Source organism: Pagrus major, chromosome 19 (genome assembly GCF_040436345.1).
Source record: "Pagrus major chromosome 19, Pma_NU_1.0".
NCBI classification, from domain to species: Eukaryota; Metazoa; Chordata; class Actinopteri; order Spariformes; family Sparidae; genus Pagrus; species Pagrus major.
The window spans coordinates 10,521,909-10,538,263 of NC_133233.1; the positions used below are offsets into that span (position 1 = coordinate 10,521,909).

Here is a 16,355-nt window from a genome sequence, read left to right on the forward strand (position 1 = left end):
GATCAGATGTTTCGGCTTCACTTTTGGGCAGCTGTCTGGATTATCTTTATATACAGTCAATGGTTCCAACAAATCATGCTACATTCCTTTCCATTCTCTAGTGTCTTGCAATGACTATCACTTTTTTCAAGGTCAGAGCAGCCGTTTTGGTTCAGGGGACAACATGTCGATCCTAATGTTTCTGTGTCCCTGTAGGTTTTTGTGAATTTTGCCAAGCAACAATCAAGAGAGGATGACGCTATTGTGTTGCATCCAAAAGCTGCCGGGGCACAGCGATATATTGACACCACATCCATCAGGTCTTTGGAGAAGTGAACTCAGCTCAATGGGCTCAACTGGAAGGTGGACTTTGGCTTCAATTTCAAGGGCCAATGTGTTGAAAGAAGGTGGCCTATCAATGTGTGTGTACTTTGGAGGACTGAAAGCTAGTTGGCAGAACCTGAATCTCATTCTCACATGAGACAATCTGCAGAAGATGCTATATAGTTCCATCATGAAATCCTGCCCCTAGCCTGGTAGAGACAAACTACTGGTGTACGATCAGTTTTGGGATACTAAAATCACAGAAGATGAACTGGTTTTCTCTCCCAGATTTGAGCAAAAGAAGTCTTTTTGCATTTCTTGTTGATCCATTTTGTGGTGTTAGGCCTAGATATTCCGTCTGTGAATGAGGCAGCCATATATGGGACATGACATATGTCACATTTGACTGATGATTTGACATGTAATACTACACATGCTCTACTTTGCTTCCACAGTAAACAGGGTTAGCGGGCTTAGAATTTGGAAAGTGTGGAGCATTTCTGTGCCTGCTATATGTTCCACGTTCTGCTCACCTTGTAGGCCTTGCAAAACTAAATAAAGCAGAGCTTTAGATTTATGACAAGGACCATGAGTTTGATTGATGATACGTCAAAAAAAGTTCAATATCGGGTTGCATTGGTCCATATTTTTTGCTTCAGATGCCAAGCAAGATCTTTTTTTGCCTTCTTTAGATATGTGAAATAAGCACTCAGAGAAGCATAGTCTTAGCACTTTATTGATGCAGCTTTAATTGAAGCATCACAATTTTAAGCAATCTGCTAAAAAAAAAAAAAATCTGCTAGTGCAATACAGCTAATCGTTTTTACAAAATCCTCCTGCTGCTATGAAAGTCATTTTGATGTCATATGTTATTTTTATGCCACCAATGTCTTGTGAATGAATGCTTTATCATATACGTGAGTGCGACTTTGGTAAACTGTCTGCGTTCTACCAGCATTTGGTGTCATTAGCGGAATTTGACACAATGACACAAAAGCAATGTTTCTGAAAAGACCATCAAGTCAAATAAAGTTACATTTTCCATAAAATGTGGGCCTTTTTTCTTTTTTTTTACACTAGAATTGCTTTAGACTTTTCACATTCATAGAAAACATTTTAACAAAACCTGAGATTAGACAGCAAGAGCTAGAGAACCACAGCAGTTATCACCAACAACCTGCTCAGCTCCACACACATTAATACCAGAAGTTACACCTCTACAATACAGCTCAATTTCTCTGAAGAAAATAATCTGATATACAGTATATAGTGGAGAAGCTTAATATTAGCATAATTAAATGTCTGCTTTATCAGCATTCCTGCTTTAGTCTGTTAGTTTGTTTCCCACAGGCACTTCAAAATGAGCTAGAGTCTGTTTTATTTCTTTTACTTTAGAAGTGCTGAAAGCATTCATCATCGAAAAGAAATAAAAAACAATGCTAAATCAAACTACTAGGAAGAAACTGAAACCTGTTGTTGAAACACTTAAAATGTTCCAGGCCCCAGTGTATTGCCATAATATTATTGCTCCCATTCCCACTCCTTTCACTTCTTTCATTGATATAAAAAACTTGCATAGTGCTGGACAGCAAACATCTTTGTCTAGTGAGAAACACTTTTGAGGAGTAAATATACATCCCCTTATTAGCTACAATAGTTCATGTTTTTGATCACAATCAGAGAATCAAGGGGATAATTGCCATCCGGAGGCTGGGGTAGTCCTTGAACTCCCTGATGTAGGCTCTGTGCTTCCCTTTGGCCCAGATGGACATCTGAATGAACCCCAATAATGTGTACAACGCCACTGGAATACAAAATATTCAGTTAATAGAACATACACATTTCGGTGCAACTATTGTTACTGGTGCAGTAAGTGGATTTATGAAAAAACCCCAAAACAAAGTACTGTACACACCTGGCAGACACTGGGTCATTATGGAAAAGCTCACCCAAGCTCCTACCTACAGTATATGTCAAACATAGAGGCATAGATAGGTAAATATACGAGTATGGGTGATATTAATTGCCATAATAAATTACTCTAAGTACTTTCTATTACCTCATAAGTGTAATTTGGACAGGATACAAAGAAAAATAGCCATGTGAAGGGGTTCTTATTTGGCACTGGAAACCTTCTGGCCCTGGATCCTGAGAAATAAATAAAAAGATCAAATAACATTTAACTTTAAGTGGCTCTCTTAATGATGAATAATCAAATTGAGACAACTGAAGGGTTTCAGGCAGTGTTAGATGTTTTTTGTTTATGATGTCACATAATATCTAAATTGATGGATTATACAATGTCCTCAAAATTGGGTGTAGAGCTATTCCTCCTTCAAGTACAACTTACCATCACCTCTGAGATTATTCAGAGTCAAGTGAATGGAGAAGTTGCCAAGTTCACAAATCTGGAGGAGTAATAAAAGTTTCACAGCTTACTATCAAACAGACAATACATTCACACAGAATGTATGTTAGATCTGAGTGAACACCAGTATACATACCACAAACATGACTAATGCATAGTTAACTTGTATTTCTCCATATGCTGTGAAGAGAGATATGCTGGTGTTGATTAGCTGCACAGAAGACAAAAAACAACATTGTGTGTGTGTGTGTGTGTGTGTGTGTGTGTGTGTGTGTGTGTGTGTGTGTGTGTCTGTGTGTGTGTGTGTACATGGGGGCTGACTCACATGGAGGTGTATAAAGAGGGTGGTTGATATAGTATGCCAACCAAGCTGAGAAACCCCAGTAATAGGCACAATTCTGAGAGGAAACAAAACAGAATGTATGAATGTAAAAATTATTTTCTTTTTTTTATCATTGCATGATACAGCGTAGTAATCAATATATAAATAAAATGTCTCCCTATATATGATATAAAAAATATAAATAAGAAAAAAAACTAAGAAAAACACTGTGCTGTTTCTCTATTTCATTACTTTTATGTGTTGAAAGCTCAACGGTAAAATGAGTGGGACATAGGCTACATCACTGTAGATTTCTGTGGTATGAAAATGATCTTTCTATGAATGGTTATTGTCTCACAGTGTTACAGCATGTCCTTACTGCATGTGACGAAAGTAAGCATAAAAAACATAAGCTTGATTTCTGTGTTTCCTATTGGAGTGTCCTAACTGGTTGAGAGCGATGCAGTGCAAATGCCCTGTTTCTATATTCATTCCTGTTGCTTGCGTTATTTATCCAATAACAATTCTTCCCATGATACTCCCATCAGTTGTTGATGGTACACTAACATCATACAAACAATGACACTTATGTACATTTAATGTACATTAAACCAGACAATTAAGATGTAAATTTATTTCTAACTTTGATTCAATTTCTATTTTTGCACTATACACTATAGAAGACCTGTAAGACACTAGCTCAATTGTGAGCTGCATTCTGTAGCAGAGGAAGTCCTAGGGCTAAAATCAGTACCACAACAGCTGGTATGGGAGAGGGAAAAGGAGGCCACCCATTGTAGAGGAGGTGAGCACATTATCAGAGACTCGTCTTTTCAAGGGTAGCAGGGATGTCCTCACCCTGACTATTGTCCTGAGAGGCATGGTCCCATGGGAGAAACGATGCACGAAGATAGTCTCTATCAACCTCTTCATATAATGGAAGGAATGACAGGCACAGGCTAGTCTGAGAGACAGAGGGACAAGGTCAGAAGTACTAATACGTACAGTTAACTGCTTACATCCTTGTCATTGTATGCAACTTCATCACACTATTCTTGCAACGTGTTTACAATTTCAGATGAGAAAATATTAAATTTAAATGATCACTGTGTGCCAAATTGGGTCACTGCAGCAACATAACTTTTTTGGATTCAGCAAAAGAAGTGCAATGGACTGTAAATAATAGAAGACTAATATAAACATACACAATAAGCTGCAAAACAAAACCACGAAGGATTGTTTAAACGAAACAGGACTTATGATTAAAAATTCGTACAGACTTGAATACAAACAAAAACAGATAACATTGGTGAAAATCCCAATTGTAGGGTGTGGAAAGTTCCTTCAGGTACTAGCTACAATAAAATGACAACCCAAGACAGAGAGAATGTGGATCAATAAACAGATCAACATGAATAAAAGAGAGTCTGAACCATCCTGTCATAGTGCAATAAAATAGTGATTTTTTCAAAACAACAGTTATATTGGGCCTAAATCATGTCAGAAAAGATGGTACACTGACATCAGATGATGCAGTTCAGAGTCTGATGTAATTTTACAGAGACTGACTTTTACTACATTGTAGATGTAATTTCATATGTAGTGAAGCATAAAATAGGCAGAATAAAAAGTAAATGACAAGCAATAAATACTATAATAATACATTATTAAGGTCCTATTTGTAAGAAAAGTGGATTTTTGAGTCACTTTAAAGGCGTTAGAAGCATTAGCTACTGTAAGTGGGTTAAGCAATAATATTAGTGTTAGTATTATATACTCGATAAAGTGGCTAACCTAGATCTTTATGAATGAATGATACAGCATATCAATTACTCTAAGAAAGAAGATTAGCATCCTGTTACCATGAAAAACGCTGGTTCCAGTTATGTGACAGGACGTGCCAGAAGTCGCACTAATACTTCGCCCATGGTATCATGGCGGCTAGGAATAAGGTGGATATCTTGGCAAGAAAGTAAAGATGCATCATCAAATCATACAACAATAGTTTAAATTTCTTTTTTCCACTTACATGACAACAGGATGGGGACTGGAGGTAAAGGCATATCTGTGTGAGTAAATGTACGGGACTCGAAAATAGAAGAGGAGGTAGGTGAGAAGGGGCCCAATGCACTCTGCCAGAAACACCTGGAGGCAAAATCACTTTATAAATCACTTTATACCAGGGTTGCACAAAGTGGGGCCTGCAGGACACAGATGGCCGACCATATTGTCAATCAATCAATCAATCAATCAATCAATCAATCAATCAATCAATCAATCAATCAATCAATCAATCAATCAATCAATCAAGCAATCAATCAAGCAATCAATCAAGCAATCAATCAAGCAAGCAATCAATTCTTACCATAGTCCAACCTAACTGTGGGCCAAGATCTCTAAAGTACATGGTGGCAGTGGTCCCAACCGGTAGACTCTGTAAGATTTCATCATCTCTAAGTGATTTTTCCTCTGAAAAAGAAGAAAAAAGTAAGTACACAAATTCAACTTCATCTGAAATGGAAGCGTAAAAAGTCTTACATACAGTGAAAAACATTGGCTCTGGGTTATCAACCTTTCCAGAGTTGAGAAATGACCACATTGACAGAATTTGCAATCACAGTCATGCAGATATTGGTTATGAGTATGTAAATGTAAGCAGTCGTGTGCAAAGCATTGTGGCTTAAACTGGTGTTTCAGAGTGTTTTTAATGAAGGTCTGATCAGTGTTCAGCACACGTTCTCTCTACCTGAAGGCTCATGGGGGCACAGCCACAGATAATATGCTCTACTAATTGGATGACATTTTTAGAATATCCTCAGGGGGAAGTGGCCCACATAGCTTTTAACCAAAGTCTCTACTCTGCTTTTTAGTAACAAGATAGCCTTCAACAAAAGGTCTCCAACATCATACCTCATGGTAGGTTTTTCTTTTTTGTATTTCACATGTTGTATTTGCCTTTTCTGTTATAATCTAAGCTAAAAATGAATAGATGGGATAGGATAGGATGCACATGAAGCAGTGTGCCTTTTATTGTGAAAACAAAGGAAGAACAGTCGATGCGATGGGGACTTTTTATGCTTTCATTCACCTCCAGATTGAAGGCCATTGCAAATGTTATTGATTATTCTGTGTCACACCTATAATATAGAATATTATATAAAATCTTCCCCTCTTTAAATGTCTTTCCTAAACTACACTGAACAAAAATATAAACGCAACACTTTTGTTTTTGCTCCCATTTTTCATGAGCTGAACTCAAAGATCTAAAACTTTTTCTATATACACAAAAGATCCATTTCTCTCAAATATTGTTCACAAATCTGTCTAAATCTGTGTTAGTGAGCACTTCTCCCCCTTGCCGAGATAATCCATCCCACCTCACAGGTGTGGCATATCAAGATGCTGATTAGACAGCATGAATATTGCACAGATGTGCCTTAGGCTGGCCACAATAAAAGGCCACTCTGAAATGTGCAGTTTTGCTTTATTGGGGGGGGGTCAGAAAACCAGTCAGTATCTGGTGTGACCACCATTTGCCTCACATCTCCTTCGCATAGAGTTGATCAGGTTGTTGATTGTGGCCTGTGGAATGCTGGTCCACTCCTCTTCAATGGCTATGCAAAGTTGCTGGATATTGGCAGGAACTGGAACATGCTGTCGTATACGTATCGTATACGTGTCGTATCCAGAGACAATAAAAGGCCACTCTAAAATGTTCAGTTTTATCACACAGCACAATGCCACAGATGTCGCAAGTTTTGAGGGAGCGTGCAATTGGCATGCTGACTGCAGGAATGTCCACCAGAGCTGTTGCCCGTGAATTGAATGTTCATTTCTCTACCATAAGCCGTCTCCAATAAAGCAAAACTGCACATTTCAGAGTGGCCTTTTACTGTGGCCAGCCTAAGGCACACCTGTGCTTAACCCTAACCCAACTTTCAACAACCTGATCAACTCTATGCGAAGAAGATGTGAGGCAAATGGTGGTCACACCAGATACTGACTGGTTTTCTGACCCCCCCAGACCCCCCCAATAAAGCAAAACTGCACATTTCAGAGTGGCCTTTTATTGTGGCCAGCCTAAGGCACATCTGTGCAATATTCATGCTGTCTAATCAGCATCTTGATATGCCACACCTGTGAGGTGGGATGGATTATCTCGGCAAAGGAGAAGTGCTCACTAACACAGATTTAGACAGATTTGTGAACAATATTTGAGAGAAATGGATCTTTTGTGTATGTAGAAAAAGTTTTAGATCTTTGAGTTCAGCTCATGAAAAATGGGAGCAAAAACAAAAGTGTTGCGTTTATATTTTTGTTCAGTGTATGACCTTCACATTGACACGAACTCTATGTCTGAAAAGTCAAACCACAAATTGCACCAATGACAGATGACAGAACAGCCTGAAGGAACAAATATATTTTCTCAATAAATTACAGGTAAAATGCGGAAAACCTTTTACAGAGTGAGCTCTTTATAAAGAACACATGCTATGTCTAACTGCCCTCTGCAGTTTGTAATTTGTAATCTTAACAACGTTATGTGTGTTCTTCCGTCAGTTTACCTGTGTAATGACGATAGGGCTGCATAAATAATGTTCCATGATACACATGACATTTACAGCTGCATTTTGCAGGAAAAAAAGACTATAGAATATATACACCATATATGGGAATCGTGATGCTAACCTCTAATCTCAACTGAGAAGATAAGTAAAATCCTACAGACAAAACATAAGCTATCCTCTGACTAGTTGCAAGAGCACTCATTCCATTCTATCCCTACTCCTCGTTTTCAAGCACCGCCTTGCCCTTCAGAACAAGGTTACAAGGTTTAGTGGTTGAAATCTCCACTTATGAAATTGGACAACCCTTCAAGACCCTCATACGTCATCTTTTTGTCGATGCCATTTATGTAAACAGACGCGACCAGACATCTCCAGTATGCTGTCTTCAGCTATGGGGATTTCTCTGGCACTACTGTGACAATCCTGATGTTATCACAATGCAATTTGCCATTTATGTGGTGGAAATAGTAAAGCATGGATGGTTTGTTCACATTATCAATCAAGTCATTAAATAAAAAAGAATACTGCATCATTACGTCAGCTGTGCTTTTTAGGATAACATTAGCAACCCATGCACCAACCCTGCTACTCTGCAGTGGGGCAGCAGTAACTCAGGAGGTAGAGCGGGTCGTTTAGTAATGGAAAGATCGCTGGTTTGAATCCCTTGCTACCCAAGCTGCATGTTGAAGTATCCTTGAGCAAGATACTGAACCCCAAATCGCTCATGATGAGCAGTTGGCACCTTGCATGGCAGCCTCTGCCATCAGTGTATGAATGTGTGTGTGAATGGGTGAATGTGACAGTTGTTGTAAAGCACTTTGTCTGTAGACTGGAAAAGTGCTATAGAAATGCAAGTCCATTTACTGATATGAGAGGAGCGGTACCGAGTGCAGCAACAACTTTGTCATGTGCAAATCAGCAACAATTTAATGGTAGCTAGTTAGCAACTGAGACATCAGCAAACTAGCAATGATTGTTTTATGCTTGTTATTAAGAAAAGGACCATTATACATTGAGACCTGCATTTGGAGGACCATGACAGCCCTGACATCTCGTACCACCAGAATTGGGGATATGCTACCCCTAGACGTGAACGCTCTTAAGGGGTTGTGGGGCTAAATGGTAGGAGGAAGGGGTGTACTATTATTGGGCCTGGGTGACTGGATAGTCACTGCTGTTCATAGTTTACTGACATTGCTACACAGTATTTTTGGCTAATGAAATCAAAATTTTAAACAGTATTAAACTGTTAATAGTTGCCATCCAAGGCAATTTGGAACCACACTGCCTAGTGTAGCTTTAAAGTTGTTAATGAGACACTAATACATACACATACTGTACTTAAAATAATCACAACATGGCTACTTACTGGGATCAAGCTTCAGGGCCTGTCTTGCTGGATACCAGTGAGGATCTGATAGGATCAAACACGCACACGCACACACACACACACACACACACACACACACACACACACACACACACACACGCACACACACACACACACAGATGGTTGTGCAGAGCTGGCCTTGCACACACACAGATTTTGGCCTTAGGCCCAATAATAATTGATCACAATGGAATAATGTTGAGCTCTGTTGCTCTGATGGATGCTAAAGGCCTCAGGCTTGGCAAACATTTGGTAACATTTCTGACCAGACACACGCTGATGACAGAACCACTGTGGGCTCGAGAGGAGTAAACAAGAAATTGTAATTAACAGGACAGCTCTCTGGGGGCTTTGTGTGATACTGTATGATAATAATTCACTCAAGAGCATAGCAACCTTATTATCGTTTTTAATTTACAGTAAATTGATATCTTGTACTGCAGAATTTATAACATAATCATTACAGTAAACAACATGAACACTCAGGACCATCAAACCCATTGGTTGACAGCATATGAACACTCACATGATTTGTGAAAAAGGCTCTTGATGTCTCCTATTGTAGAGTAGGGCTCCACCTGAATGAAATACAAACATAAAGTATGCAACATTTATGTACTGTCAGTAAAGAGATTGACAGTGTTTCTTGTGTTAAATACCCTAAAGCAAAGACATCACAGGCATTAAACACTCATGCAGTGCAGCCAAAAGCTGTTCAACCCACATGAATTTATTTCAAAAGAAATGTGTCTAAAATCATTCAAAATATTGTCTATGTGGTGCAGCAATATAGTGAACTATCATTTAAATGGCAATATGTCTGCATACCTTATCTAAAAAACAAAGCTGCTCTTTGGTCTTGGCATCCAGGACCTTCACCTGAAGAAAACACAATATACCATTTTTTTATACAGCAAAAAACCCAGGCAGTACTGTAGGTTTCACACACACACACAAACACATGCACACATTCAAGAGATTAAAAGACATTTCCATTCATGCCTCAAACTCATTCACTTAATATTCACGTTGTGGTAAATTTGAGGAGGCTCGGCCTCTATGTGCCGCCTCAGCAGCAAAACCACAGGCAGTAAAAGCTGGACCTACTTTCACATCACTCTCAGAATAAGATGTAAAGATCTCACCTCTCCATTGCCAGAAGGCTGGAAGTACATTGAAAACTATGTATTTATCCCTGTCATAGAATATTTATATACACTATACTATAACTACACTTCATATATGTTTTCTTCTTTCTTCTTTTCAAGTGTTTAGTCCTTTATTAGTCCTTTCAATTCAAGATTCATACGTTAGCTCTTTTACACAAAGTCATGATACTGACACTAATATTAAAATAAAGATCAATCAGTTTGGCCAGTTTAGAACAATCATGGTTTGAACTACTAAATGTTACCCAGTCTACTTGCATAATATCTACATACTAGCTGTTATTTAGACTGTCCTTGGCTGTTACTCATGCAAGCAGTAGGAATTATATAAAATGTGGTCTAAATTTTATGAAACTCAAACTCAAATCACAGAATAAAATGTAAGGGTAAGCACAGCTGACACTCTTCTCAGTGGCCCTGCTGTCAAGTATTTCCAGTGTCCTGATCAGCAGAGTAATCTCAATCTGGATAACAAGGCTGGTTGAGTCTAGTAGGAAAAAAAGGACTTGTGTTGTCCCGCTGTTCTCTTGCACACATCTTTTTCATCTTAATTAGACCATGTCAGTGGTGATGTACGGCATATGCAAGGAGGATGGTGGGTGGCGGCCCACAATTTGCCCTGAAAGCACTCCATACTGTGCTGCTCAGCAGAGCTGTCCTAGCTAAATTGGTTCCCTTACTGGACAGTGTAATAACCCGCTAATGGATACCTAAAGATTTGCTGAGTGCACAGTCGAGAAAGAGAGAAAGAGAATGGGGGGAGAGAGAGAGAGCGAGAGAGAGGGAGAGCTCATACACCATTTGCTATTGGCATTGTAAAAGAAACAAGTTTGGGAAGTCATTTCATCTTCTAGCCATGAATTCTTTTTTGATTTGTGTCACTTCACCTTTACGGAATCAATTATATCTTTAAACAAGAAGCTGGAATTTCATTTCTCTTCAATAGAAAAAAAGACACTCTCATGAAGTTCTTGTAGCCAGCAAAACCTCCCAATACAGGGAGATTTTACAATTCTAGCTATAAAACATGAGTATTTCTTCTTGTTACTCTTTGCAGTGTGTGTTCATGCTTTGCAGGATCTGAGCAGAGAGCATGCTGACGTCTCAGTAAAGGGCATCCTGGGAGATGGGTTTGTTTTGCTTTCCATCTGCCAACCTTCCCAACTGCCTTCTAGGGGCACATGTTGATGCATTTGCGCGATCACGAAGAGCATCAAGGGTGTCATTAGGGCTGCGTTGTAAAGCGCTGTGCACTCAGTTGTGCCGTGCCCTTGTAAATCTGATTATCAGACGCCCATGTTCTCTCATGGGAATACAGGGCACTGCTGACAGCACAGGTCATATACAGAACATGTGCGTACGTGCTTGTGAGGGCTTTTGAAGGCTTTGTGTGCGTGAGGGGGATTGTACTTGTACATGTTTTTTCTTTTCACCATATCTTGCTTTAATAATAATGGATACCAACTATGAAAGTATCTTAGCAATAATAGCTCCTCGTAATGTGAAAGCTGATGAGCTGTGCTTGAACCACAGGATCATTACTTCAAACACTGTGCATGGTACTATTGAAGCTGATCAGCTGCATATGGCTGTACAGCGTATAAGCCACCATTGTCCCGTTTGCTTTCACAATTTACAAACTGGACAGAATTTCTCTTTAACCAAGAAAAGTAATGAAACTAAGCCCTCATCTGACTCTTTGCATGCTGAAAATCCACAAGCATCTGTCTCTGTACACTCAGAAAAGAAAGACTCTTTACCTTGGAGTGTAACTTTCAAACACAACTGAAACTAATACTAACACTTTGAGAGACAAGATGCTATTATGCTCCTAAAGCGGAGGGACCGTCAGCTCTGAGGTTGCTAATGTGCTAATTAGCCAGGCTGAATTTCCTGTGGTGTTCTGTAAAAAGCGGTGAAGAAATACAGAGAGCAATTTGAGAGCTTGTTCAAATCTGATATGGTCGGTCAAAAGTTCTTGCCTGTCCACAAATCTTGAAAAGTGTAGTCCTAGGCTTGAAGCATGCTCGGGCATTCAGCTCTAAGGAAGAGTTCAACCTTTTGGGAAATACATGTATTCACTTTCTTGCCAAGAGCTAGATAAGAAGATCGATATGACTCTCATGTCTGTCTATTCAATATGAAGCTATATCCAGCAGCTGGTTAGATTGGACTGAAGAACATGCAGGTACAGCTAGCCTGGCTCTGTCCAAAAGTAAAATTTGTCTACTACAGCAGCATCTCTAATACAGAAAGTTACTGTGCTTGGCCTGAAAATAATCCTACTGGTAGGTTGTTGCATAGATGAAACAAATAAAATGAAACATGTAAATCAGTAGAAGTGCTGCTAGGCAGATATTGTTACCTTTGAACACACCCAGGCTAACTGTCTTTATGCCATGCTAACACTACCTAAGTGGTTGCTGGCTGTAGCATAAGATTTAGCTTACAGACTTGAGAGTGATGTAAATTTTTCCATGTAACTCTGTTTTCTCTTTTGAACATAAGTCTTCTATCTTTTCATAACATCGAAATATTTACTAGTCTGGCTTGCAGCCGTCATCTAACAGTGTAGTGAGAACATGGCAGACATCCCAGAGCATGTTGTAAATTAGCTTGAGTTCATAGGCCTGCTGCACTTACAGTGAATTGCTTGTCTAAGTCTTCATTAGTACTCATCAGTCCTTGTGAGACAAGACTGGAGGCAGGAGAAAACTGATGAAAGGGGCTCCAGTTCAGCTTGTTTACTCTGGTGTACACTTCTTCAACTCTGATGACACTTTGAACCTCTTCAGAGTTTGGAATGCAGAAAGCAATAACCTTGTTTTTCTAACTTATCATGAGGCTGCTGAGCAGAAGCATTGCTCTAACGTTCAACTGAGATTAATTTGAAAAGCAATGAGTTTAGCTCCTTCAGTATCCCTCTGTGTGTTGTCTTCAATGTCTGATGTCATCCTGTGTTTACAGTACTTCACAATACAAGTACAGTATTTGCAAAAATACATTTCTGAAGACCAAATTCTGCCTGGCCTCTATTAAATATGGCTCATTTGAGGCCTAGTGAAACTAGGCAATCTAAAACTTTAAATTATCTATCAGAAAGTGGCAATAAAAAGTTTACGATAAATCCAAAGTATTCTGTACATTCAGACTTACCTCAAAGAAGGTAGGCCGACTCATGGCGATGGATTGTTATTACGTCCTCTGTGTACAGGGTGAAAGAGCAATGACCTTAAACATCAGTATAAGCAAACACAACACACACACTCATTCCTCACACACATACACAAGTAGTTCCTCTCCTTTCGAGGATAAACTCTGGACTGACCCCTTATTCTTCCCAGCCTCCTTCTCTCTCTCTCTCTCTCTCTCTCTCTCTCTCTCTCTCTCTCTCTCTCTCTCTCGCTCTCTCTCTCTCTCGCTCTTCACTGGGAAGATGGTGCTGGGACACAGAATAACTAGAGGCACTCCAGAAACCCTGCACATGCTCTCCCTCCTGCTTTTCTGTCCTGCTGCTTCCTCCTGCTTTCCCATCTTTGGAGAGAAGCACTTGGCAGGGTCCAACTTGGCTCCAGTAAGCAGATATCCACCTGAGAGTGAGGCAGCTGAACAGCACTGGTGCTGGAGAAGACAAAGGATAATACAATACATGAGATGCTTCAAAACTTTAAAAACTCTTTAGGAAGTAGGATTTTATAGGAGCACTGGCCCAAATAAACAAGAGCACAAACGGTAGAATAGGAAATGGATTTCATATTTAGATAAACTTGTGGAAATACTAAAAATATCGAACACAGACATATTATGTACTGCATTCCACCAAATGTCAGCAAAAGACTTAATAACCCCATCTTCGTCTTTAGCTGCAGCGCTTAGATATGGATCATTCCAAGTTTCCCTAGGGCCCCTTGGATTAGTGAGGTTTTGAATACGCATAAGGAATCACAAAAATGCTGAAATTTAGCTCAGAGGACCAAACTTTAAAAAAAAAAAAAAAATCACAACTAAAAAAGTATTTGGATTACAGCTTTAGGATCTTGCAAGGTCTCATGAATTTAATGGAAGTTTCACCATGAATTTTGTAGAGAAAACCTACGACGTGACCTGGGAAAAGTTCTTGATTTTGGGTGAGTTGGCATGCAATGACCCATATGTCAACAGAAGATGAACCCACTGGGGCTAGACTGAGCTCCAAAATATCCCACACATGTAGAGGTAAAACTACTGAAGGTCAACCTGTACTGCAGATGTCTAAAAGTGAAATGTATGGCTTGTTTGAGCATGCTTGAAGTTAAAGTTTCAGTATGTAGTTTGTTTTCTTTTTAGTTTAGTTTCATTAAAAGGGGACAGTGCAAATTAATAGAATACATGGTCATACATGAGTAAAAATGCCAGGATTAGAAAAATGGTTTCATCTGTGGTCCCCTGGCCAATGTATTAAAAAGGGCTTCCCATAATAATAATAATAATAATAATACATTTTATTTGTACAGCGCTTTTAAAAACTCTCAAAGACACTTTACAAGAATGGAATACATACAAGAATACATAAAATCAAGTGCATGGTGCATAAACTCAAGTGCATAGTGCGATAGAGGAGAAATATGTAGTAAAAAGAACAGTGTATGAGGATATGGATCTGTGTAGGTTTTTGGGAGAACAGGTTGAGTACAGCAAACTGCTACAGGTGCAGATGAAAAGCGAGTTTGAAGAGGTGGGTTTTGAGTAATGACTTGAAGGTGGATGAGTCTGGGCAGTCACGGATGTGTTTGGGGAGGGAGTTCCAGAGGGAGGGGGCAGCAATGGAGAAGGCTCTATCCCCCCAGGTACGGTGCTTGGTCCTGAGGGGGGGTGAGAGAAGGTTAGCGTCTGAGGATCATAATACTCTTTAATATTTGATTTCTATAAAATACAAATTATTTTATTCAATTCTTGTCAAGAATCATACATATAGAAATATAGTATAACAGGAATGGTCCATAAAAAAAAAACAAAAAAAACATGGATATATATTGATAATAATAAGGGACAGAACTTAAAGAATAAGAGACACACTTAATTAAATGCTAATTATTGCATGTATGGATCTGATTCATGCCCAATTTCCCCCTCACTTAAGTCCAGAAATTCCAACCGTTTCCTCCATTTCTGCAGTCCTTCCATCGGTGTAGTGTCCTATTTTTCCAGAGTCACAACCTTGCAGACCAGAGATTTCCACATCAAAGAAGGAGGATCATCCCTGACCCACTTCACCATGATGGCTTTCCTCGCCAGCATTAAAACTGATTCAGCCACTTGCGTTCGCAGTATGTTTTTTAATGAAAATCATAAAAAATTGTTAACTGTACTGTAAATGACTTTTCAGAGTAAATTAGTCTGTGGTGTTAGTAAAAAGGTGTTCTGTAAATTTAATGGTAAACTGACCATTAGTTTAATAATGCTGTCAGAGAAGATCACTAACATTTTTGTAATTTGCTCTCAGAGAACTTTGAATAATTGCTGCAAATTTGATTTGATTGATTTTGAATTAATTTTGAATTCATCCTGTAAAGTTTGAGATACATTGTTGTGGACCAAAGTGTCATGAACCCTACAACAGTGTTCTTCAGTGGTCAGTTATTTTCTCTCTCCCACACACATATACTGTATTCTGAGAGTTCCTAGTTTATGTTGTCTTTGTAGAATATGAGAGCAATGAGATAAAGCCTGCTGGTGTTTACGTAACTCAGGGTGGACCACATCACACAATTTCTCATTTCTGCAATGTGCCTCTGTGTTGAGTTAATTTCTACTGACATTACTATTTTTACCTTGAAAGCCAGTATTTATTGATAGATTATGTAGGTCTTTTTAACAGATTTAACAGTACAGCTACTGAATGCTATAGCAGTAAGTGGTTTGTATCCAGCAGCTTATTACACTTGCTGCTTGATGCAATATTTATGCCTTTCTTAGTTTTTCACTTGTGATTAATGAAAGAAGAGGTGAGAACTATAGCCTACAATTGCACTCTGGATGGTAGTATAACTGAAACTGTTCAATATGAACACAGAGCATTCAGGCTTCAGTCTCCTCTGTTTGCATTTTAGTGCATTTAACTAGAGAAATGTACCAGCTCTATCAGCTTAGCACACATCTAGAACTTAAGGTATACTATCTAGGATTTTCCTAAAAAACAATGTATGTATCCATAGACTACAAAAATAATCCCTCTCAATCATCCCTTATGACCCAC

The 16,355-nt window shown here is 39.0% G+C and overlaps 2 protein-coding genes across 2 annotated transcripts in view; one reads left to right on the forward strand and one right to left on the reverse strand.

Annotated features, from left to right (window-relative positions):
• Nucleotides 1-1,352, forward strand: part of abca4a (ATP-binding cassette, sub-family A (ABC1), member 4a) — a 38,149-nt gene extending 36,797 nt beyond the window's left edge. Inside the window, exon 50 of the mRNA XM_073488250.1 lies at nt 196-1,352. Within this exon, the coding sequence (XP_073344351.1) occupies nt 196-315 (120 nt within the window). The 3' untranslated portion in view covers nt 316-1,352. The remainder of the gene's footprint in view (nt 1-195) is intronic.
• tecrl2a (trans-2,3-enoyl-CoA reductase-like 2a) lies at nt 1,340-13,379 on the reverse strand. Its single transcript, XM_073488251.1, has 13 exons — nt 13,277-13,379; nt 9,780-9,830; nt 9,478-9,529; nt 8,931-8,975; nt 5,359-5,462; nt 5,023-5,138; nt 3,852-3,957; nt 2,997-3,069; nt 2,808-2,851; nt 2,654-2,711; nt 2,363-2,451; nt 2,219-2,264; nt 1,340-2,107 (listed from the first exon to the last, which is right to left on the reverse strand). Exons 1-13 carry the CDS (start codon nt 13,298-13,300, stop codon nt 1,980-1,982), a joined length of 936 nt encoding a protein of 311 aa, XP_073344352.1. The 5' UTR covers nt 13,301-13,379; the 3' UTR covers nt 1,340-1,979.
• Between the last annotated feature and the right edge of the window lie 2,976 nt (nt 13,380-16,355).